Source organism: Lagopus muta, chromosome 8 (assembly GCF_023343835.1).
Source record: "Lagopus muta isolate bLagMut1 chromosome 8, bLagMut1 primary, whole genome shotgun sequence".
Taxonomy (NCBI): Eukaryota; Metazoa; Chordata; class Aves; order Galliformes; family Phasianidae; genus Lagopus; species Lagopus muta.
Window position 1 is genome coordinate 4478271 of NC_064440.1, and position 26857 is coordinate 4505127.

Below are 26857 nucleotides of genomic sequence, written 5' to 3' on the forward strand. Positions count from 1 at the left end.
TTTCTTAAGTGTCCAAACATGTTGGTAATCTCTCTTTTTTTAATTCTGTCTTTACAAAGCTTTTATCAAATGTTTTCTTTATTTTCTCTTCTATCTGTTATGTCTACAGTATTTTTTTAAAACGCAAGTTAACATTTATGAAGGCTAATATAATTTCATCTAAATGAATGAAAGCAATAATTATCTAAACTCATAATTCTTTGGTTTTGGTTTTTTGAATAATACTTAATCTATACGTACAATCGTGCCTTGTTCTCACTATTCTTTACCAGTTATTATTTTTAAAGATGTTAGCATTGCAAAAGATTAAGTACACCATGGTGACTTTCAGTTCTAGAAGATGGGAATTCCTAGCTTGCTTTCAAAAATGGATCTGAACCCAAGGCCTGCAATGGTTTCCTAGCTCTTTTATCAACTTATCTCCCAGGTCAGACAGCATCAAAGCTTTGACTGTTTCCTTTTCACGTCCAAGGTGCAAATTGCATGCTTACTCATTAATCTGTGTGCCTGTACTCAATGCTCCTATAACTCACACAGTGCTATTCCTGCTGTCCTGCATGGGATAATAAATCCGAGTAGGGGTGCTTTCAAAACTTATTTGTAGGCAGCAAGCTGACATTGTGCTGTTCTAAGTGATGCAGTATGCATTTATGTTGGCTATATTTTTACAACGCATAAAGCCGCAGATATGAAGTCTGCCAATTATTTCAATATGATCCTTCTTTGTAACATCACCTTTTTGGAGAGAATACAAGCTGTCTCTGTAAACAATATTTAAAACTTTCCAGTAGTGACTTGATAAATATTACACCTTACTACTTTTGAAGATGTGTTCAGATATTCGCATTCAAGATATACTGACAGCATTACCTAAAATCACAGTGTATTCTCTACAGCTAAGAAAATTGTTATTCAATGAATAAGTTTCTAAATTACACCTTAAGTTATCAATCTTGCACCATGCTATCAATAAAGATAGACCTGAACTGTGGAAGACCACAATTTCAACTGATTTCCTAGCTGTTAAATTGCAGTAAGGCTTACATTAGTTGACCCATTGGTGTGCCATTGGCTTAATTCTTAGAGTTTAACTTAGAGCTGTTGATTAGAGCTATTTAAATAATGGATATGACTTCAGTAGGATCCAGAAAAATATGGAGTCAAAGCTTATATAAATCATTTCAAAGTACCTATGTTTTCATTTGTAGGTTTTGAATGCTACTACCTACTTTTTTAGTGATTTTTTTTTTTTTTGTTTTTTGGTATTAAAGCTATTCAGTATGCAAATTGAATGGAATACTTAACGTTGGTAATAAGATTCCTTTTAGTTGTGTATATAGATTGTATTTAGGAAGCTTGGTTTTCTCCTGTTTCTTCCATCCTTTTAATCAGCATTTTAGCATTATTTCCCTGTAGATTAATTATTCTAATATAAAATTAACATGTTCTAAACATACATAATTGCTTACAGTGGCAGATTTGTCTGCTTAATTTCATGTCTTCTGTTTCCCAAAACAAAACCTTCATATTTCAGACTTCTTTAGTCATTAAAATTGAATTATGCAATAGGATTCCATCTGCTGTCTAAGCCTGTTCAGTGTTATTTTCTGTCATTTGAAATGGGACTGTTCTGAGATAGAAGCCTGCCATCCGTAACCCTAGCTGCACGAGAGCCCTTTCCTTCATTACTGCAAGAACATCTTAATGTTGAGTACCTTCTGGGGTTTCCCCTAGGAATTCAGTTCTCTCTCCTCATCTCTTGCCATCCTCTATGTCATTGTGCAGTATGCTTGTGTGTTTAAATGACGTGCAAGTTGCAAGTTCTGGCATTTGTCTCCCCCAGGCCTTTGCATTAATCACTCTTGGGGGGGGAACCAGCTTTGCTATCTGTCAAACTCAGCCACTATCTCCAAGACGTGATCGTGGTTAGCAGAGCAGTTAGCAGTAAGCGATTGGCAATAGAACGACAAAAAAGTAGATAGAGGAGATGGATGGCTTGGTGTTACTGCACTTAAATGTGGGCTGCAAGCAGCGGTTCTGAGCTGGATAAATATAATCTGATTGCAGTAATGACAGCTAGGTTGCACGTTATTGCAAACGTTCTCTCCATTCAGAATAGCTGAGTGAGCCATTGCCATTTAGTTGTTGGAAGACTGAATGTTTCAGGATTGACCTGTCTGGTCCAGTATTGAAACAACTGTGAGACCTAAAGCAGAGCAGACAAATCAACAGCCAATGATAAGCACAACCACAACATTCTCCTCCCGAGGAAATGGATGAGAAAGAGAAGACAAGTGTTCAGTTCAATCTAGATATTGTAGAATTCCTTTTGTAATGCTTTTTTATTCTTTATGATAAATGATTGGTTAGTTACTCTTATTAACTATAACATTGCTTTTTCTGTTGTGTTGCCTAAATCTCAAATCTAAATTACTGACATATTGTCCAGCTGCTTCTTTGTTTCATAGAGTTATCAACACTTTAAAAGAGCATTTGAAATTTTATTTGTATTAAAGACATTGATACATAGAGCAGCTCTTTTATTCCCTGAATCTCCCTGATATCTCCAAGTATTGAAGCACTTTTTGAGTGTGCTTTCTTCCTTGCTGAGGAAGAAGTTCTATTAATGTTTGAAAAAAAATCTAAAGAATGAAGTTTTGTTGTTTTACACAGTAAAAAACAAGCAAACAAAAAGACGTACTGAATTAAAAAAAAAATATGACATTGTTGAGTCCCCCTTGACATAGGAAACTTATCTAAATTATCTTTCACTATTTACTAATAGAACATCTGATGAACAGAGAATCTATCAAAGATATTATACTAAACTGTAATGGATGTTCTAAGGCTTTCAGAAGAGAAAATCCTGTGTCTGCCACTTATTTAATTACTTTGTCTTATCTCGAGATTTCCTTCTGCTGTTAAGAAGCAATTTTACCTTGAAAACATTACAATTAAATATGGAAAGTAAATAAGTTAAAATTGTAGTTGGAAACTTCCTGGTTAAAACAACTACTGCAGGTAGTAGAGAAAAAGAAAATGTACACTGCACTGAAATGGTCTTTAAATTGACTCAGGGTGACTTTTCTTCAGTCCCAGTCCTTCTGCTCATTTCTTCTTCTTTTCAGGAGTGTATATTTCAGATCTGTTGGAGATATAATCCTGGGAGTAGCTGAGAGACTTAGGCTTAGTCTTTTCTCTGGTGAATTTCCTGAAGAGGCAGCAAAGTGAATAAGTGTATGAAGTAATGCATTATGCAAGCTATTTCTCCTGGATGCTTCCTGAATTTCTTTTGCATGTGGAAGTTTGTCTTGACTATTCAGGTACAGCTATTTTAGGTAGGAATTGCGGTTTGTAGAGTGTCCTACTAATGTTCCTGTCAAGATCCTATTTATTTTTAAGGAATGATGAGGGGGAAAAAAAAATAGTCTTCATAAGGTCCTCTCTTGCAACCATTCCCTCCTGATGGGGAGGCTTATACCACATCAAATGAAATGATACTTTGAATGCAATATGATAATACAAACCAAGATGGAAAGGCTCAGATGTTTTCATATTCCTCATAAGGCAATTATCTCAAAGACACTTTCTTTTGTAGCATGGGGAAGGGAGAGGACTTTTTTCACTGATAGCCTTTGAGGACCTCTCACAAATGAACGGTTTTACTCTTGTTTATCTTGGCAGCTGGAAGAGCTTGGTGGCCGCTCTTATAGGGCTTGTTCTTTGTATGTAAGGGCATAAGTGATTTTCTCTCTGACCCTTCATCTTGATGTTAATAGTCACTTGAAATCTGGCTGTTGGGGAAAAGCAACCTCACACTGGGGAACATGTTTATTTCTTCCAGTTCTCAAGAAGATAAAAGATAATTGTAAAGAACTAATTTGCAGTGGGCTTGTTAGAACTTCCAACTTCTTATACAGGACTAGCTGGAGTAAGGTTTGATAAATTACAAGATTAGAGGGAATGCTTTTCCTATTAGTATAGCTCTGTTGTAATAAAGATGGTATCTTGCTATTTTGTAGCTTGTTTGTGTCGTTAGAGAACATTGCTATCATGTCACTTCATAGTTTGCTGAGATATGTAGTATTGCGTGACCCTTTCTTGATTAGGTAAAAATTGTCTTGGGAATATTTGGGTCGTTCTCATTATCTGACTATTTCTTAGACTTGTCTATCCATAAAGTGTGCCAAATTAAGGCAGAATAATAACCTTCTGTGGTTCAAATCCACAGGAGGGGACACAGGGTCAACCCCTTTAATGGGTACTGTGTAGTCAAAAGAAGAACAAAAAATGAGAGGAACAAGGCTGCCCCTAGATTTATCACCTCCCTGCTGCCAAAATACGATTTGTATAAAGTACTGGATGTTTCTGGTCCTCTTGTTAATAGTAATCTCTAACATTATCTGCTCAGCTAGATTTGTAACACTGGGCAAATCTGAAAAACGTAAAGAATTGTTTTAGCTGTGTAATAATGTACGTATGGAATCTGAGTGTGAATTTTTATAGATGAGGTTATAGACTGAGAACTATGATGTCTGATGGCAATTAGAAAACTGACCAAACAGTAAGCAAAGTGCCTGCAATGGTGCTGTGGAGTCAAATGTGCAGAGTGGGGAATGCCTCCAAGCACCATCTGGAGGTGTGTAGCAGGAGCTATGCCAGTGACTGGTACCTGTACATGTGCTCTGCTTATGAGTAAAGTAAAATCGATTAGTTGATTAATAACTACTGATGACGAGCACATTGGGAACTGAATAAGAGTATATAAAACATACATTCTTTCTAGTGGATGATATCTATGTATAGAAACGTGTTGCTGGTTAAGCCCTTTTCCAACGCAGGGCCACTAATCAAAGCCTAGTTGACCAGGGGAGATCTCTGGATCCCACGAACAAAAAACGGCTCTCTGACTTTGTACAGAACTGAGCAGGGCAGAAACCAGTGATAACAGCACTTCTAGATTCTGAGTGTAAAACTCTGCTTAGCATTTTGCAAGACACATTCCAAGGATGTTGCCTGTACTTCAGCACAGCCAAAACCTGAATGTGTTACTGTATGTTGGGCTCTTAATAATGTGGGTTTAACTCAAAAGGTATAAGAGATTAGAAAAGATTTATGTCAGTCTGAGAAGTCCTCAGTAGGACTACTACTTCCTAAGTAGAAACTGCAGCGCGTGCTTTTTCTTCCCATCTCCCTTTCAGTTATAATAATTTAGGTTTTAGCATATGACAAATTCTATCATAAATTACTTCCAGAATATACTTTTCAACTTCTGAGTAAAATTTGCAGAAATTAATCTGCAAAACCTTCCATGTTTCAGAGTGAGAGATCAAAGAAAATCCCAAATGGAAAACATGCTTTTGAGAGGGGGAAAAAAATTCTAAGTTTTTAAGCTCTTGTAATGAAGATAACTTAATTAAAATCAAAGCAAAGCTAATTAAGGACTTTAAAGTGCAAGTTTATGATTGCATAATATATTTGAAACATGGCAGAACTGCTCTGTTATCGTCCATAGGAGTTCCCCATAATTTTACACATGTAATGTAGACACCATTGAGTGGATCAGAATGTAAAAATACACCTGAAGCCCAGTTCTGTGCCTGCTGCCATTGACCCTTCTAATTTTCCTTAGTCTTCCAGCTCTTGTACTTCTGAAATAAATGCTATTTGGGCAGGTATGTCTCCATCTTTCTTTAGAGTTTTTCCTGTGTAAGGAATTGGAGACAACAGGTGAACACTTCAGAATAATTTGGTAGGAAGAGTCCTACAAAAATTGTTGAATCCAATACTGGTATGCATTTTTGTTTTGTTTCCTGTATTTTCTTTTATTTGCATGTGTAGCCATGTTGTCATTTTAAACTTTGAGTGTTCACCTAATAGGATGGCAAAATGTGGTGCCATTCTTCTCTCAATTTTTCCGCCACCAAATTTTGAATTGTAGGAATGGTGATTTTTTTTTTTTTTTTTCGTGCCAAAATTCACAACATTGAATTCATAAAATATTCTAACTTCAAGTTAGTTTAAGCTTGTTTTACAAAACATTTTAAACATTATGATCTTTTGTTCCCCTTAGTCATCCCTTTATTTGCTGGCATATCGTATCAGTATGAAGTTTGTGTTTGAATACGTATTTTTGGATTAGTTACCACGTGTTGTTTTTATGAATACATAGCGAAAGCTTAATGAGCAAGCTTCCTTCTGTAATAGATCAAGGCCGCTAGGTTGAATATTTTTGTTGATTTTTTTCTTCCACTTAGAAGAATGTTGCCATATGGGAGATTTGGTTTTCTGGGGACTCTTGGGTGTCCTTAGCAGATGGAGAATGAGGCATTCTGAGGACAGCACAAGGAGCAGCTCCCATCTGAGGGATCACGGATGGAGACGAAAGCACTGCATGCTTCGCTCATAAGAGGAAGGCAGAAAGACATTTAATTTAAATAAAGTAGATATAATTTAAACAATGATGACAGTGACTTAACACAACTTGAATTGGTTGATATCCTTGACTATTTGGTATACAGAGGGTGGGTGTGTATAACAAATCTAAGCTCAAGGCTAATATAGCTTAAAAACAAGCAATCCTTTACTGTGGATCCTGGGTGAATGTGCACAGGTGCCGAGTAACTTCAAGAGGTATTTCTACTCAAGGGGAGATCCAGGTGTGCAGACAGCTGCTTGCTGGGACTATTATTCATAGGGTTCTTAGGCTGCTTGTTGTTTGTGGGGTAAGATGATTGACTTATAGTTGTACAACTTAAAACTGGATCTCTTGAACTAAGTGTCTGTTATCAGGTTATCTGAGCACCCAGTTTGAGACAATATGATGCTCATTAACTGTCTCAGGTGAAACCTTGATTGGTATCAGTCCCAGGACACCAGGCTGTGTGGGAGGGCAAGGAGTTCACTGTCACAGTGCCTGAATCTTTGATAAAAGCAGGTACTAATCAGATTCACAGTGAATCACGTGTTCTTGCTGTAGAACTAAAGTAGCACTCGATTACATAGACACTATCTCCTGTGTAGTCCTTGTTAAGATCCCTGATGACCTGCAGTGTGCTGCAGATAGGAGGGTGTGAACCTTTGGAAAGTGCAAGTATTGATAAATCTATTCCAGATTTTTTTTTTCTTCCAGTTTTACTGTAATTATGCACATGTAATCAGCTTCCCAATGGAGATTTAGAGCTTTGTCCTCTTAAACCTGTTGTTTGTCTTTTGACAGACTGCATTTTTTTCCTAATCTAGAAACACTGACTGTTGGATGTTTTTTGGTGAAACTTTCTTTCTAAGAGGCATTGCCAGGTGTTTGCAGCCATGGGTAGGAGGGCTGTCCTGTGGGAGACAAAGCATTCATTTACCCGTAGAGAGATGATTTCTAACCATCTGCTCTATATCTCTGAATTGGTATGTTAAAAATATGTGAATTTGCTCATCCACGTTGAGCCTGCCAACTTCAGCACACATAATACAGAAGGAAACTGTGCAGAGAGGTGCCACTGAAAATCGCTGTTTTCTTCTGTAGAGAAATAAGGCCATCTCAGATGCCTGTTTTTCAGGATGTGTTTTTCTCCCCAAAAGAACTCCAATTACAGCATATTTATGATTAACTGGTCCAATGCATTATTCAAAGATAGCAGTTGAAAATAAATGATAATTCTATAGATATGCAAAAGAAAATAGTTTGAAAAAGAATTTTCAGAGCTAATAAAACCCTGAGCTAATATTAAGCTGCTTTTTCAAAATATGATCTGTTTTTCAAAGTGTTTTTTTGTAAGTTAGTATTTCTTCTCCCTCTGCTGGGTTTATCTGTAGATAGAGGATATGAAAGGCTTATCTCCCTGTAATTTCTTTAGTCTTGAATAGAATAAATACAAAAAAGTTTAATTGTGTGGAAGTAGTTAAATTGTTTCAAATAGAGGGGAAAAAAAATTGCAAACAAGCTCTTTCTCCAAACACACTGCCCATATCCGAGCTATGTATGAAATAGCTTTTTAAACCTTGTTTACTTCAAGTTAGGCACTTTTTGTAATCTTTATCCAGAACAAGATGGTATTCATTTATGCAGTCATAAGTGACCATCTGCAGCTTTAGGGCAACCTGGTACTCTAATAGTTGTGGGATAATCACCTACACCAGTGCTTCCTGGCTGCTGTTCCTCATATAAATAAATAAGAAACCTCTTCCCATCAGCAGTCTTACCATTTTTTTGTGTGTCAAACTTTCATTACCCTTGAGCACAGTGATAGGATATGTCCCATTTCCATGTATTTCCTCATTTGAATGCCATTCACTTGGGCACGTAGTGTTCTTCTGAGTTTTGCTGTTTTGCTGTTTGGGTATGTTTTGACTGGCAGTTGGCATTGAGTAGTGAAAAGGTATTTTATTACAGATAAAAGTATAAACCATGATGGAATGATGCAGAGGAGAAGGACTTCTAAATTAATGGCAGCATGGCTGCACTGGGTGTCATTCTACCTCAAATCTGACGTATCGAAGGGAGCGGTTTTTTCCCTTAGTGCCAAGTTTTCTTCAGTGATGGCCACAGGAGGTAGGGGCAGGATTTAATACAGAGCTTGTTCCAAAAATCAGTGTGAAATTTCCAGAATTCCCTTTATTAGTATCACTGTAAGGTTTGTTTACAAACTTAAGTAGCTATTCTGAAGTTCTTCATCACCTTCGGTTGCGATTTTCTCAATGCTGAGGCTCTGCTTGCTGCACAATGTAATTACACTTGGAGTATTACACTTCAGCATAAATGACAGCATTGATTTCTCCTTCTAGTCAATTATTGCCAGTTAGGAATTAGAAAAGAAATGAAATTTCTTTTTCAATATGAATTTTGCATTTAGATAATTGGGTGTGTAAACTGATGGCATGCATGTATTCAGAAATTTGAAGTTATATTTATTTGGCAATGGATTTTTTTTTTTCCCCCACTTAGCTATCAGTTTAGGAAAAGAAAAAAAAAAATTGATGTTTATTAACCTTAATTCAACTTCCTTCAAAAGTATTGAATGAATACTGTGAGCGTTTGAGTAAATCCACTGATCTAATACTTAGGATCACACATGTGCCCACCTTGAGGGACAAGAATATAATTCTTGAGAGCTATAAATACGATGCCATGGTAGATCAGCCTTGCCTGCGGTGGAGGAGATGTAGCTTGATGATCCTTGGGGTCCCTTGCAATCCAAACAATTCCATTCTATGACAACTGCTCTAGTTCTACTTTTCATTGTCTGTTAGGAAATATCATGTAGTGCTGACCGTTCACGTGCTACGAGGCTTCCAGAGATACACAGCTCTACCATGGATTTTTAAATAGTGTTATGAATATACTGAAAAAAAATTCATATAGATCTGTTCATATTGCTGCATAACCTTGAAATGCTAGCTTTCCTTCCCTCTTTCTTACTTCCAGCAATTTTTTCAAGATGAGCTTTCAAAGCAGAAGCCTTAAGCATCTCCCTGAGACATGAAAGCAAAACTGCTTCCTCAAACATGTAAACTTTCTGCTTATGAAGTCATTTGTTTTGTACAAAGATGAACATAATGGACCTCCTTACTGTAAATGCAAATTCTCATAGAGTTACAGAAGCCATTAAGTAACCATGTTAAGTAACACAAAGGGTATCTACCTTAGAGTTGCAGCTTTGACTCATTTGAAATTATATCCCTTGATAGATTTATAGGCTGACACTAAAAATGAAATGTATGTATAGGTAATGAATGGGTTAATTTTAACAAAATACTCTTAGTTCTTTCCTAAAGTCCCAAGAACTGTGCCATCACTTTTCTTTTGAAGCTTAGGGTCAGCTATACATGCGTGCTTAGAAGCATATCTTCAAGGGATTAGAGAATGCAGTCTGTATATTTTGTCTGGAAAATGTTTTGTTTTCCTTGTAGAAAGCCAGCTGAGTTGTTTGGAGGAACACTGGGTGTTTGTTATGATGCTAATTGCTAGTTGACAGAGCTAAGAAATGAGTGTAGTAAGGCTTCTGGATAATTCTAAGCATTTAATCACAAGCTGTAGCAAAGCTGGTCTTGCATGGGAGCAAATCAGTCCAAAAGTTGGTGGAGCTAGCGGACTAAGAGGGCAATGACTTGAGGTATGCTAGCAGTGATTAGTAACATGTAAACGTATCCATTGTTTTTTGCTGTGAACCAAGCTTGTGAGTAGATCTACAGGTGGAATTAAGTTCAGTTCTTTCTTTCCTATATATTCATTTTTCTATCTCTGTAACAGTACTGACTCCAGTGAAGGTGCTCCTCTGTTCTATCTGTAAGGAGCCTTTCCTGTGCTCTACAGTTGTGGACAGAACTACTGCAATTAATGCATCAATAAATTGAATATAAGATACGTTGCATGGAGGCTTTATGAGTTTTAATTAATGACAGAGTAGTTAGTTAATGATGGAGTAATCTTCTGTTAACTAGGTCTTCCATATCTCCAGGATTTCAGATTTTGGTGGTTGAAGTCAGATAATACTTTGTGTGTGCCAGGCCTCAAAAATGAAAGCATGAAATTAAAGGTTATTGAATTTATGTGTTTAACAAATTTACTTTAGAGTGAAAGAGCTGGAGAATAGAAATTCTTAATGTTCTTCATCATAGAAGTAAGTTGGTGCTAATCCTGTTCATGTCTGATTGGAATGATTACAGGATGTACCAAAATTTTAGGGCTATCCTCCCTGTGTAAGGTCACTGCCTTTAGGTACCTCATCAAATAATTGCTTCACGCTGTTTCTGTTCTTTGTATTGATGCCTGATTTCAACATCAATATTTCACTTTATTTTCCACTTTTAATTTTCATTGTGTCACTTTTTTTTTTTTTTTTTAATTTACCTCATTCTAAAACATTCTTGTTTTCAGAGGAACATCATTTATGTGATGTAGGAGAGTTTCTGTGTCGTGATCGCGTGACTTGTGTCTCCCAGCACTGGCTGTGTGATGGAGAACCCGACTGCCCCGATGATTCAGATGAGTCTGTAGACACATGTAAGTAAAGAAAGTGCCAATTTTCTCACCTTATTTTATCTTCCCTTTAAAGGTATAGTTTGTATTTGTAGTAACTGTGTAACAGGCATAGGCTGTGCTTTTATTTTTTAATTAATAATTTTTTTCCTATCAAGGAAATGCATTACTTCCAGTATCTAGGTGAGAGCTGAAAGAAATGGAAGGTGTTTTGTTCATGTGCCACCTTATTATGAACACTGTCACCAGAGGATATGTTCCCTATGCTCTCACTGAGCTGTAGAGGGCAGTGGCAAAGTCAGGCATATGGGGAAAATGTGCTCTGAAAAGAGGGATGGCTGGATGGAAATAAGTAGTGCAGAGTGTTTTCCATAAAAGTATGAAGAGCGTACACACATCAAAGGGAGAAATGAAAGCAGATGTAAGAACTATGAGGAGGAAAGAAGAAAAGGAGAGAAAGCTTTAATAAAACATGTTAATTATAATAAAAGGTCTTTTTATTATTATTATTTTTTTTAATGTGGCTGAGAGCTTTGAGGACCAGAGCAAAAACCTTACAGACTATTTTTCTTATCTGCCTTTTAGACTACTGATGAGGTGATATTAAATCTTAATATGTTTCTTGCTTTCTGGGTGAATTTCCTGATTTTTATCCACAGAATAATCACTTAATGTGAGAGAAGAAACATGTATTTTGCATCAAAGCAATGTTTGCAATCAAAAAGGCTAGAATTGTAGTTTACTATTAAAATTAAAGAAAAGAATTGAACATCAGACAGTGTTTAAGAGCCTGATCTTTAACACAAGGGACAGAAAGCTGAGATGTCTGCAAAGCATTTCTGGTTGGCAAATACTGTACAGTTGATTGCAACCTTTCACCATTTGTTTCTGAAATTGATAGGGAAATTGCTTTTGGGGCTGAGGTGAGGGTGCTCTGATGAAGTGTTTGTGAAACTTCTGGGGATTTTTAAAAACAAAGTGTTGCATTTGAAAGCCTCAGGTGTACTCAGGATCTTATTTCTGTGCTGCTGATCGATCACTGTTGTCTTTATGCTGATATCTGTAAAGATGACATTGAAACATAGCGTATTGACAGCTTAAAATCTTTCAGCTTTCTAATGAAGACTGTGGTAAGAGCATGGAGATTGTCACAAACACAGGTTTTATTCTGCTTCCAGGTGTTTTGCACATAGTTTTGTATCCAGCTGCTGCTAGATTTCTGGTTATTTCCCTCCCAAGAACTCTGCATGTATATTGTACTGGATCATAAGATATGTGTTCAGTAAAGCCATTCAAAATCACAGTGGGTTAAAAACATAACCTCTGAAGTTTATTGATAACTAGAAGAAAGGGAATTAAAGTGGGAAAACAAGCCTGCTATCTTCTGACATCAGCCAGTCAAATCCTTTTGGAAACAACTTTTCCTTTGCAAGCACTAACAGTTTCTGTAGGATGCATTGCTTATATTGTCCAAAGTTAATGTAGTGTTGTTGCTTTTCTGTACTCTAGTTTCATCAGGTAGGTTGCTTCTCACTGCAGATGAATATCATATTCCTTAATTTTCATGCCGACCTTTTTGTATCACCCTGCAAGGAGTTAAAAACCACCTTAAAATACCCTTATATTTGACAACTCTGGTGTTAATGCCAGGAACTCAGCACCTTCTAGCTTTAGTACATTTTCTGTCTGTTTGTTTATAGATAAATGCAGCTTCTATTTTTCAGCTCCTTAATGACTTACGTAAGGTAAATTATTTGGTGTGGCCTGACAGATGTTGCTAGCGGTTCCTGTAGCCATAAACAAATGAAGTTTGATTGATTTTCTGCAGATTTGTGCCTAGCAATAGGGTTTTCTAGGTTCTAATAACATGCAAACATCGATCAAAGCTTTTTCTGCAAGTGGAATTTCTTTGCCTCTCTCCCGTGAGGATGTCAAGGTGTCTAAAAAGTGAGAAATTCTCATGCTGCAGCATTTCCCATGGTGAGAATATGAAAAGTCTTATTAGTCTCATCTCGCAACCATTTATTTGCAGAAAACTCATAGGAACAAAATATTGTTGTGTTCTCCCTCCTACTGGCATTTTAACCAAGATTTGAACCATACCTTGAAATATCTTGAAATTCACTGGTCTGTACAAGCACATAGTATCATTGCACAAACAGTTCTTCTCAAGAATCTGCCTGGAATCATGCAATCTAGCCCCCTTTACTACCTTAATTAAAAAGAAAGGGATAGAGAGATCTAGGACTGGAATATAAAGGAGAAAAAAAGGTGTCAGTTATTATTGTATTCAGCCACTGAGTTGGCAGAAGCTGGGGCAGAACTTGATGCTGGCAAAAGTTCCTTAGCTTTGGACAAAAGTAATTGAGCTTTTTGTCATGGCCTTTGTTTTTCTGAGTCAAAAGACAGCAGCTATCTCCCTTCCACTTCTCAGCTTCCACCAACTCATCTCAGCAATAGCTTTGTAAAAGCAGAAGTGATTCCCTGCAGCATCTACATGTGTTCTCTCTGTTTCTTACCCACAGTAATTCATTCTGCTCTCAGTGGAGCTGATACTTTTGTTAATACCAAAGGACCTGGTTCAGTAATTCAGAATAAAAAATTCAGTGAAAAAAATATTGTTGCTTTACCGTTAATGATCTGTTCATAAGAAAATTGTTTTCTAAAAATAATACTAACAAAATACTTGTCCAAGTAATTTCTACCCTTTCCTGGGGTGATAACTCTCCAAGTTGTTCATAAAGTTTTTGCAAATAGTCAGGATTCAAAAATCAATGTTCTTAACCTAATCGGATGAGGCTTGGTTCTTTAGTAGGCTAAATCAGCAAGCTCACTTGAAATCAATAGAGCTGTATCAGGCGCCCCAGAATCTGGCCATGAATGCTTGACTTTGTAGATAGCTGACGGTTTGGAGGTTGACACAGATGTTTAGAGGACTTTCTCAAAGTTTTTTTTTTCCTCCTAATTACCATTTATTAGTTATTTTTGCCTATAGGGTTATCTGCTAAGCTATGCTGCTGAGATAAACACAAAAGAATCAAAAATACTCTTGAAGGAAATGGAGTTTTAAAAAACAAAAATAGTAATAGGCTTTTGTATAGCTAATATCTTAAATGCAAAAGTTCAATCAAAGCACCAGTTTAAAGCATTGCCATTTTGAGATATCGGTGTGTGTTGCATTACAGCTGAGGCTCTAACAAGTTCTTCTCTAAACCAGCTTTGTGGATGCCGGAGAAAAAATCTGCCCACTGCCTCCTAATGAGAGATTTGATATACTACTGGCAGGTTTGCCCCTCAACCTCTTACTGACCAGACTCTTAAAAGGTCTATTTGCAAATGACTCCATCTGTTTATTACACACAGATTTTTGTGTTGTCAGCTTCAGGATTTGTCTGTTTTGCATGTTTTATTTCTAACCTGAGCTCACAAACTGTTCTTTGTCAGAGTGCATCGTGCTAAGGAATGTGAAACAGAGGCAACCAAATTACTTACTTTTCCTGTAGCTTCTTTCTGGAATGGTACATACCACATGATTGTGTTTGGGTTTTGTGATGATCAGTACAAGGGGTGTCTTATTGTCTCTTTGCCATGAAACAGAGGAATCTTATTGTCTGTACAAAACAGAGGAAGATGCTATAGTACTTGCTGATACTTGTTGTGTGCAGACTTTGTCTGCCACAAGTATACCCAGAACTCTTTTCACACCATTTTGTGATGTGTTCTAGGCTGCAGATTGCTACCATGCAGGTGCCCATTAGAACTGCCTATCAACCTAAATTTTGCTAGAGTATCAAAAATATCTTGAGAGAGTTACAATATCAGATTATACTATCAAGACATGAAAATATTTGATAATCAATTATTCTAGCAGTAATACAATTTCAAAAACAATTCACTCTACATCATTAGACTGCAATTTTCTCATATTGTCCCCAACTATAATTTCTTCTGAGCTCGTTGCCCTTTTATTTATTTCTTAAATGCTAGCCAGATGAATATTTGAATGCAGTCCGCTTAGATAATTTATTTGTAGCTATTTATAAACTGAAAGGATTTCAGTTCTCATTAACAAATAATCAATTTGAATGGTCCATAATTCTAGAAGTTTGAGCAGGTGGAGCTTTATCGTAAGACGTTGAAATGATTTTTGATGATAATCTTTCTCTAGGATTTTGAGGGAATATCACCTTCTATAATTACAATTAAACTATAGTTGAAGGAAGATACAGGCAGCAACCAGAAATACCATTTTTGGATCTCATATTGTATGCTGAAGTAGTTTTTTTTTTAATTGTCTGGTTGCTAATTGAGACTAGTTTTATAAGCATAAAAATTGTTAATATAGTACCTAAATTGTTCTTTTACCAGCACAGGATAAGGTAATTGGATGCTGTGTTACTCCTGCAATATGAAACAACGAAGATAACGTTTCCTAAAGCTCTTAATTCTTTTATGTGTAGAGTCATTGAAGTTCAATAGAAGTCAGGTTCCCAAACCACTCTTAAGTAGCTTTGGAAAATCCCGGATCAATAAATGCATAACGTGCATTCAGGATGTGGTGCCATGAGGCTGTTAAAGGTAAATGTCAGAAATACTGGACACAACGGAAAAATGTGATCTTGTGTTCTTATCTATTCTAATTTTGCTTTGGAAATCCGCTGTGTAAAATAGCTGCTTGTATCTATTCTTCAGCAAGACACATAATTGTGTTAGTACTCATATTAAACTGATTTGTTCAAGGTGATGAATGTCTGCTACTTGTTTTTTCTTTTCTGAGTCAGGATCTTTCATAGCAATAGCATAGAAGTTTAACTTCTTTAGCTTTTGTAGGACATAAACCACAACAAACTGACAAATGTTAGCAGATCTTATGAAACATTTGCTAGATTATGTAAAATTAAGTTAAATGCTTAGCACAACAATACAGTATTGCCATGTTTTTTATATTAACTGGTAAACAGAAGTGCTTCTGAGAGAGCAAAACAAATGTGTTGTAGCAGGTCAAACTTTTCTGATCTGGAAGAAAACACTTTCAAATGAGGATCTCTTTGTTGTTTCCTCTGGTGAAACAACTGCAGTTGGTAACCACAGATGATCAAGGATGTATTTGCTATGACCTGTTCTGCCATACTGCTTTTTGTCATGTAGCCGCTTGGTCTTGCTCAGATATTTTGTTCTCTGCCCCTTCTCCCAAGGTAAACATCTGCTGCCTGGGCTTCAGCTTCTGACCTCTGCTTTCTCCTTTCTTTACCGTTTGGGGAAAAATTCATCTCTTGGCCTCTCCAGGAAAGGGCATTTTGCTGCTGTGATAGGATTGCTGATGTTCTGGTAGTTAACTGAATATTAGACAAGTAGCCTGGAAAGGATGGAAGTCAATTGTGCTTGTGTCCTCTAAGACTTCAGTAAAGGTTATGGAAAAGCACCCCATTGAGAGAAACTCTGCATTACAGAGGAGTTCAGGTTGATCCAGTGTGGCATGTGGGACAGCTATCAGTAAGGCCCAGTTGTCCTTGAGAGGTTTTGCACTTTGGAGATGTTCATTTCTCACTTTCAGTTCTTCTCCTTCTCCCTTTGTGCTGCCCCATCTTTGGGTGCTTATAAGTGCTTGCAATGGGCCTGGAATGAGGGTGATGTTTTTTTTACGTGCCTTCTCTCCCAGACAGCATATAAGTGATGGTATAGAGACCCTAGAGAACATTTAGAGGCGATTCCTTTTTATTCTTTCCCAATGACTGGTAAAACTATTTCTGAGACGTAAGCAGATTGTGAAATTACTGGAAGAAGTTCATTATCCTTCTTCAAATACAGCCAATTTGTTCATTTTTGTGTGAATACATAGCATGGCTCCTACTTTAAAACACCTTCCTAACATTGTTAGGGCGTGCTCAAATGGTTGCAGGCAGCCTGGGCCTCTGTGCAGAAAAGTCAAGCAAATTGCTGGTGTAACACTGAATGGCAGTATAGCTCTTAGCACAAACTGGTGGGTCCCAACAGAAGGACTTTGTGGCTTTTGGTTGGAGTTTGCCTTCTGCAATCTGAAGTATGGGAAATTTAAGTTTAGGCCTGCTATAATGTATTATTATTTAATAGTAAAGGATGAATCCATGGATGTACATGATAACATGAGGGAGCTGGAATAGGGTAAGGAAGATCAGGTCGTGTTCAAAAGAGTAGACAACAGGGTATGTTTGTCCAACTGGTATCAGAAACATGAAATCTTCCTGGTGACCCAGCTGACCATGCTGCATTCTCTTCAAAGCCTTAGCAACAGGGAGCATTCCTTTTTAGGGTGCTGTAATTTCTCCTTGTTGGAAAAAAAATATATTTTCTGAAATAATTGTTTTGAAGATGGTATTCAATGGTCAGGTTAACACTGTAATTTGGCAGATAGTAGAATTTAATTGCTTTTGCTTTAAAGATATTCGTAATTGTAAAAACCTAAAACCATTCAGGAAGTTCTTAATGGTTTATTTTTCTATTCTGTATATTTGCTATCAAGAGGCTTAGGTTCAAATAGATATAAATTCTGTAGCTCACCAGCTGCTTTTTTTTTTTTCCTCTGTAATTTCTGGACTAAAACGCAACAGCAAGATCAGAATTTGAGGATTTAGAGGTCATTGCATCTCACAGTAACATGGTCATTAGAAACATACTGCTTTTTTTTCTTTTTTTGGTCTGTGGCTGATTATCTTCTGCATGGCTTTCTGAAAGTGGTTCATGGGGAATTCAGTTATATCATTGCTGGCAAAATAGTCTCTCTTTTAAGGCCTGAGGAATAGGTATAATAAACACAAGGGCAGGATAGAGCCTTTGAAGGATGATACCCAGAACCTAAAAATCTGAAACAGCTCATTTATGGATTAATTGCTTGCTAAAATTTCACTTCCTACACAGAAACAATTCTATTGGGATATATACTAAGACAAGAAAATATCAATCTTATGAAAAGCTTATAAAAGTAAGTCATACTTTGACCAAGTTTGCAACTATTTAACCCCAAGCATTTTTATTTTTTTAAGACGTCGAAAAAGGCGGTGGCAAGAGTTACCACAATTTCTCTTGTGTGAGGTTGTGCTGGCTGTTAATCGTAACATAAAGACATTGTTTTGCAGCCCTGACCTTCTTCACAGTATTTGGCTGCAAAAAAAGATTCACGTCTCAGTGGTGATCACAGTTTGGGCATGGGCAGTCTTTCAGGTGCAATTCTAGTTTCACAGGAGGGATGTGTGTGCTTCTTTGTACCCACTGAGGAGCTAAGCAATAGCCTAATGTTGAAAGGAACTGTACCAATAATTATCTAAGTTGCAGAGGGGGCAAAAAAAGCTTTTGTCATCACTAAAACATGGGGCTGTCACAAATTTATTGGCCATTTTACATTAGTGATTGAGGGGAAGAGATGTGAAATGGTAGTGTGGGTGAATTTATTCCAGGGACTTTTGTATTTGCCTTTTCCCTTTCATTCCAGTTCTGCATTTTTCTACATATATATGTCCCTAGCTCTTGGCTGGCACTTAATTTTTTTTTCCCTACATTTTCTGCTTTGGTGGTTCTGCTGATAAAAGTACTAAAACTCTTTGTCATCCTCTTACTTCCTTTACTTTTCCACTGACATCATCGTAAACAGATTCCCTTTCTTCCCTTGGGTCTCATTCTTTTCAGTAGTGCTCTAATCCTTATTCCTTCATTTCCTGCCTTGGTTCTTATCTTCCTGAGCAGTCCTTTGTCTTTTGCCAACTTGTCAACTATTCAGCATCAGGCGAAAAAAGTATTTTGGGAAAGGTGAAACGCACCTTAAATGTGATAATTCAGCCAAATATCGAGTCGATTGTGATAGCCTTGGTTGTTAGGATGTCATTCCAATCTGCACCAGGAATAGCTTTAGCAAAATGGAGGTAGAGAAATTGCTGTTACACAGCCTGGTCTATTGAGTATTTAAAAACATATTTAGGAAAAAGAAAAGTATATAACATCATCAAAATCCTTTTTGGCTTTGCTGGTGTAAGGAGGTAATTTTTGATAATGTGAAGATATATAAATTACAGCATTATTACGTATGAAATTTTTTGCTGAAAGGTTTTTATCTGAGGTGATGCTACTTCACTCTGGGCCCCGGTGGCACTGAGACTCACTACAAATGTGTATAATTATAATGATACGTCTGGCCTGCAGATCCCACACCAGGAGAAATGTAGTGTATTAAAATAGCGAACCGGGTGGTATTCTTTATTTGTCACTTTGGAAATGCTAACATGAAATAACCATTTTTCTTCTCAAAATTACTGATGAAAACATCTCTCATTAGCAGGCAGATGGCTTTCTGCAAGAAAAGTAAAATTGCTCTTTCTGAAAATAGGGCCCTGATTTAAAATAAGAATTCAGATATGGTTTTAGCTCTGTAATGCACAGTAGTTTAGTCAGCAAAGAGGGCACTTTGCTATGGATGAAGAAATAATGCAAGACAAAAGCTATGTTCACAAATAATGCATAAGTATGAAGAAAAGTATAACTCACGATTGCCAGAAGTCTGAATTCAACTGCACTGCATTTTACTCTTTGAATAAGGCATGACAGGAAACGATGAACAAAATCTCATTCTGAAGGTATCCTTCAGGATTGAGTTCCTTACGTTAACTTAGGATGTACAGATCTAATCCAGAACGCCCTTGTTTTAGCAGCTTGTATGTATGTCCTAGTACTTCTAGGTGAAATGCTACGGATAGAAATGAAACATTTCCATGCCTCTGCGCTGCTTGATGCTTTCATTTTATGTTGTTCAAAGAAACATTGATACCCACATGCCTCTGGCTTAGCAGGTCCCTGTGCTGTGCCCTTGGAACTTAGGGTGAATTTCTGTGTGAATCTTGGATGTGCCCAACGTGAAATAATTTAGTAATACTTCTCTTCACAAGTACATACATTTATACATTGGATCCAAGCTTATATACATATTTCCTTGTGAGGATGCTAAACTCATATTTACCATCAAACATATATAAACTCAAAGCACTGATTCTTATGCAGAGTAAGTTTTTTCTTTATTTATTCCTACAATCTGCATGCAGCTTGCAGTGTGCTGAAGGCCAGCAGTTTGACCCGTTAGGATCCTATAAAGCCACATCTCATTTCACTTTGGCTACACTGGAGATGTCTCTGAGGTCAGCTAAGTCAGGTCTGCCGTTGCTGCAAGTAACTGCTTAATTTCTTTCCTGCTAACAAGCCTGCAAATTTGAATTCATCTGATGAAGAAGGTCAGCTGAACTGAACTATTTTTATGTTTACAAAATTATTTAATTTCCCTTGTTCTTAGCTTCTTTTGCAGTGACTTTGGCCTGGCCTTACACTCCAGTCACTTCCTGATACGTAGCAGGTTTTGTGCTTATCCTGACTGTGTGACTTCATAGCAGGAGAGGGAAATTACAAGAAGATCATTAAAGTGTGAAATTAAATTCCAAAAGATAAAACGTCTAAAATATCTAGAACATTACCTTAAAAACAAACAGTGTAATTGATCCTACTTAATTACATGCTTAATAATTTTATACCAATGTAAAGCACATTGATGATGCACTAATCCATTTCATATTCACTGCCACCACAGATTTTTCTCCTCCTTATTTGCTTTGCATCTCATCATTATCGTGCACATAAAACTAGTATTCTTAGAATTTTTATAGTATTATTTCCATATAAAATGAGGAAAAGTCTAATATATGAATACTAAGCAGCTCATTAACGTGGTTGTAATATATCTATTCATGATAAAAGCATCTGAGAAATGCTGATATACTCCAGGACTGAAGTACTCTTTTATAACTAAGATTAGAAGAATCATGCCTCGGATAATAAATACTTCAGGGAAAACAGGAAATCTTAAATACAAATAAATAAAGTGTTTTGTATGGTTAATCAAACACATTAACAGGAGCATTTATTTTCGTTACATAATTAATATATTACTAGTTCTAACAGACTTTTTTTTTTTTTAATATAAAGATCCTGAAGAGTACGAGAAAGATTTGAAATTTAGGAAAAAAAAAAATCTGCTTTTTTTTTTTTTAAATCTGGACCTGGCGGAAAGATTGATTGGCACAGCAAACAAAACGTGTGGAAGAACCGCATAATATAGAATCACAGAATCATAGAGTGGCCTGGGTTGAAGAGAACCACAATGCTTACTTTCAATTACTTTCAACTCCCCTGCTATGTGTTGGATTGCCAACCATTAGACTGGGCTGCCCAGAGTCACATCCAGCCTGGCCTTCAGTGCCTCCAGGGATGGGGCATCCACAACCTCCTTGGGCAAATATATCAAGTTAAGGAGCCTGATCTTTAAATTCGCTCTATGTGGGCAAGCTGTCTCCAACTGAAGAAATAGAATTGGCTTTGAAACAATTCATTTGTTGAACAGTTTGTTCTTTTTCTGCCCATCTCCTTAAAGGTTTGGTCCTTGAAATCATTGCCACTGGCCTTTTAGCCTTGCTTTCTGTGTCTGGGCCACAGGAAGGAGCTGTTGTGAATTACCTGTCCAAAATGGTCCTTAGCGTGTGACAGAGAAATTCTGCATTCACAGCAAATGTCATTAAAAACTGGAGCTCAAATTCAGGGAGTAAAGAAAAGATGTGAATGGATAAATGTTTCTTGGTAAGCTAGAGCAAGGGTAACTTTGACTTAAACTACACGTAAAGAAAAAGATGTATTTATTTACTTGGGCTGATGATAGGTTGAAATGATGTATATAATGTTCCCTGACCTGAATATCTGCTCTCTTCTTTTTTTTGGCTTGCTACCATCAGGAACGGTACCCAGAAAGATGAGAGCATGCAGCAGTTCATGCGGACAGCATCGATAATACAGGCAGGGCTTAGCATTGTGTGCACACAGCTACTGCTGATGCAGTGATCTGCTGCTGCTGCCCATTTGTACAGCCAGAAAAGGCTGAGTAGAATGGGTGCTTAAGAAACAGCTCTTGGCCTCATGAGGGGCAGCAGTAGAGCTGCAGGATCTGATCAGTTCCCAAGTATTCCAGCAGCCCATGTAGGTCAGTGTAAATTGTGCAGACTTTGCATCTCAGCCCAGGCTGCGTAACACCCGCAGTGATTCACCTGTCCTTACTAAGTCTGTCATCCACTCAGCCACAGAGCATTGTTGAGCACTCTTCAGTTCTTTTTCTTGCAGTCAATCACTTTTATCTTGTTCTGTCAGCAGTGTAGATTTTTTTTTTTTTTAAAAAAACAACTTTTCAAAATAATTGTAATACTTCATTCCAATAGGGAGCGATCTAAGTCTGGGAAGGAAGTGAAAACTGCACTCATCCAGGCAGCTTGGTTGCTTTTCTTGTGGTAAAACAAAAATCCCTAAATCTTAGTGTGCTTATTCAATTTTTTCATGACTCAGCTGTATGTGTTCTCACACGTGACTTGCCAGCAGCCCTGCAGTTTTGAATCCATAAAAAATAAAAATAAAAAATACTGTGTGATTCTTCAACAGAATTTTTTTCCTTGCAGTGATTATATTTTCTTGTAATAAATAGCTGAAAAAAATCATTGAAGTCAAGGAGAATGTTCCGTTTCCATTTTGAGGAAGTATACTAAAAGATGTATGAAACTGCCACTGAGAAGTCAATAGTATAGAAGAAGCAGTGATGAAACACCCACAGTTTCCACAAACTTTGTGTTTTACTCTGGATTTGAATTTCTTGCATAGCCTTCCCTTCCAGTATGGACTATCTATATCTGGCCCTTCCAATATGTAGCTGTATGTAGCTGCCCTTTCTAGTACAGGTCATATATAGGGTGAACGTACAAGAGCAGTGTTATAGCTCTACATGTCATTATTGTGGTACTCAGTGGTATTACTCCAGTATTTTACTGGGTGCACCTGTAAAAGCTGATGGCTTGCCAGGCTAAATGCTGTTTTACTGCCCAGGCTTGTTACTGGGCTCAGTAATATTCTTATTGCTGAGCTCAATGTGTCTGGGCTCAGACACAGGCTTATTGTTGGTAGAACTTGATATTAGGATAGACAAAATCCCTTGAAACGCTAATATTGAATTTATGCATGGAGTTGACAGTAAGATCTCTTTTTTTAGAAACTGAAATTGCCAGAGTAAAAAAGTATATGTAAAACCCATAACTGTTATCATCCCAGGAGCATGCTAAGTACCAAAGCTAATGCCTAGCACTACGTGATAGCCTTAGTAAATGTACTATGCTGTGTGCCCACTTTACTGTTGTTTATTTATAATGACAAATTCATTTTAGTGAGATGCTTTTAGCTTTTTAAAATGGCATTAGTAATATTTGGACAGCAATCCATGCCCTCCCCAAGAAACTCATGAGGCAGTGAACTTAGGTGGAGGACTATTGTGGATGTGCTGAGATCATTAAGATTCCTTACCCTAGTAGAAGGCATCAACTATATTAAGTACTGAGTCTTGGTAATAAAAACAAATGCAGCATGGCATAGCAATACGTTACCGTCGCGTGGTTTGCTGTAGCATTATGCTTTCAGGGAGGCAAACAAAGGCGTTGTAATAACCTGAGCTGGCATCAGCCCAATTAGCGCTGGAGAACTGTAATGGCTTTCACAGGGTTCAGGGTTGGGTCTTCTGCATCGTTTATACTCCCCTAAAGGTGAGCAGGAGCTTTTCTGTTGCAAAAAGTAGTGGCTACTGTATTAGCAGATGACTGTGTCTATCTCTCAGCAGTTGTGTTGCTTGCTAATCAGTTTTGTAACATCACCTGGACATGGCAAACATCTTAAACTTACAGTTCTCCTATATTTAGTTAAAGAAACATAATGGATGCTTCTCATCAGCTGCATGGAACCATTTTTAAAATATGCAGGGTCTGCTTCCAGTTTAGGCTTTTTGAGTCCTTTTTCTCCAGAGTTCAGGCATAATGATTCAATGTTTTTAAAGTTTGAGTTACAAATCTTCTGCTGGTTACTGATTTTTTTATTATTTTTTTTATTCTCTCCCTGCTCCAGAGGGGCTTTTGCAGGGCCATTTCAGAAAGGATGGCGTGTGGTTGATTGTGAAGCACAGCTAATTCTGGCATCTTGTAAATATCAAAACGTTTTGTCTTTACAGTAATGTGCTGGGGTCAAAATTGCATTTCTGCTTGAGTAAGTGAGCATTTCGTCTCTAATATCTACAGCTTAAAAGCTACAGGAAGCAAATAAGAATTTTTAACACTGTTATGTTGAGGCCTACGCCTCTTTAAGGAAATCTTCTATACTATGCACCAGTATGAAATGATAGTATAAAATTCCAGTGAATGCCAGCTCATTCTGACTGCTACGTACACGTTGCTGTGTGTACTTCTTTTGTGCCCACGGTGCTGTAAAAGGACTGGAGCAGCACTTTTGGGGAGATGTTATCTCTTCCCTAGCTCTTGTTTTCTGCATTGCTCCCTTCTTTCATTAAACCCCTTCATTTTCCAGACTGTCTGTTGGGACTGCAGTCTGATATCCCTTAGACACCTCTGAAGAGCAGCTTTTTTGTGTTGTTGACTCAGTTGGCATAATTCCCCTAATATCACTGCATCTTGCTTGCTTTGTGTGCATCTGTTTAGATCTCACACTCCCTCAGGGCATACACGTTCGCTAATCTAAGTCCTCAGTTTTAGCTCACTATTCTCTTATTCTTCCAGTTGATGTGCAGTATAAATATCATTGTTGCTTGAGCACTAATGTACAATTTAAAACCCATAAATACCCCATTTGCTGAAAGCTAATAGTCTATTCATTTTGTGCTGAAACGTTGCCTGTTACTTCTGTGACGAATTTGTTTTCTGAGGAGGTGATTCCGTTATCTTTGCTACGCTGTGCAAACTCTCACAAAGTAATGTAATTTCAGTTCTTTCATCTCTTTTTTGGCAGATGCCAGATGCTGCCTCAGCTGTCTGTCATGGGGTTGGCCTGATTGTAGGTATGCCTCTGCTGCCAGGGTAGCCAGTCACTGCAGGGTGATGCTCTGGGTTGTGGAACCTGATGTTTGTCGTAGTTCAGTGGTCCTTGCATTTCATAGCTTTTTTTTTTTTTTTTTTTTTTCTCCATTGAGAGTCAACTGGAAATATGTTGCTATTGCAACAGAATTTTCACTGTATTTTCAGAGTTACGCAGTAATAGTGACTATTTCAGTCACCCCAAGAAGAAAAAACCAAAAAGCATGGTTGCAAATGTTATCCTGTAATCATTCAGGCCTGAGGAGTCTCAGAAAAGACTATTAGATGTGGCATTATAATATGACTAGTATAGCTTAATACTACTTTTGGATGAAATAACAGCTGCTTCCACAGTCCTACCAGAGACTTTTAAATATACAGGTTGTTCAAACTAAGGCTAATCTAACAAGTTCCGGGAGTAGTCATAGATTAAAATGTTTTATCCCCATCTTTAAGAAAGGTTTTCAGCTTCACTCTCTGAAGTATGTTGTAATGTGAACAGGAAAACAAGAAACGTAAGAAAATGTGATAAAGTAACCTTTTCTTGGTTTGGAAGAACAAAGTGGCGTATTTAAAAAAAACAGATATATGGAATGGAAATTTTTTAAGCGAAAGATGTTATCTCTAGGATTATCTGTTCTTTACTGAGGAAATCTTATTATTCTTTTTACTACTCTTTACGTCAGCTTATTCTTTTTATTTAAGACTAAGGTGAAATAAATTATGTCATTAGCTCTTGTGTTGGTGTGAGTGGTATAAATTTATCAGCCTATCAGAACTTGATAAATATCTATTAGAGAAGAGGTGCGTAGAAGAATCTCATATTATAAATAGCTTAGCTCTATAGCCTCTATGAGATCTGTCTGTAAACAGATATCACCAATACCACATAACGTAGCCAAAATATAAAGAATTTTGCTCACCTCTTCTGAAGATGAAAGTTAAAGATCCTCTTGCTCTCACTTGTAATCACACTGCAAATGAAGCATATAGTGAATGTTGTAGGGAGAGGGGACATAAAAATTATAATTTAAAAAAAAAAACAAAAACAACCTTTTGTGGGTGTTTTTTTTTTTGCTTCCTCCCCCCAATAATTCTAGTGGAAAACTGGAAAGCTGTGAAACTTGTGGCATTGCTGTATGGAAGTTAGAGAAGCTGAGCTCCCACTAAGGTTAAAAGAGGTTCTGAGCTTGAATTGGGCAGATCAACAACTTTGGGAATGGCCATATCTCTTGGTGACCAGTTGTCTTGCAGAGTCAATTTGCAATCAGTTAATTGTTTGAACAAATTCAGTATTTGGGGATTTAATAAAGGAGAGTATTTCGTTGCCTGTACTCATAACCTCAGTCAGCAACTGAACTATGAAGAGAGCTCAGGAATCTATGAACCAAGGCAGGGAAAAGCAGCAGTGAAAGTGTGCATCTGGCTGGGGACCATTTCATTTCCTTGCACAGGGATCTTGTGCCAATACTGTCACTGTACGGAGTGCTGCTCCTTAAGGCTATTTTTCTGTTGCTGTTGCTTTGATTTTTTTTCTAAGTTTAAGAAACAGAGTAAAATACTTGGCCAATCTGTTTTCTCTTCTAAATGTTCTCATTTCACACTTGAAATTAAAGGGTTCTGGTGATGCCTTTTAAAATGGCTTACTTCTATTTTTACACTTTAAAATTATTTTTGTATTACTTTTTATCAGTGTTTAAAATGCTATAACCATTTAATACGGGAATAAAGTATATTGAATGTCAGAAATAGTGTGCAGAACTAGAGCCTGTGGTGATATTTGGCAGCTCTCTGTCCCATCCATATTTTTTCATAGGTTTAAGTAAACATGAAGGGTTTATTTTGCTGAATTTCAAATCTATGCGGGCTCTGGATCAGCAGTTTGTTAGGGGATGGCTTTGTAACAGCTGCCAGGCTTCTGTCACGTTGATGACAGAAT

The 26857-nt window shown here is 37.2% G+C and overlaps 1 protein-coding gene across 5 annotated transcripts in view; it reads left to right on the forward strand.

Moving 5' to 3' along the window:
- LRP1B (LDL receptor related protein 1B) overlaps nucleotides 1–26857 on the forward strand; it is a 584143-nt gene that overhangs the window by 139494 nt on the left and 417792 nt on the right. For all 5 annotated transcript variants that reach the window (XM_048952659.1, XM_048952661.1, XM_048952662.1 and 2 more), the window contains exon 2: nucleotides 10871–10996. In XM_048952659.1, coding sequence (XP_048808616.1) covers nucleotides 10871–10996 — 126 coding nt within the window. The remainder of the gene's footprint in view (nucleotides 1–10870; nucleotides 10997–26857) is intronic.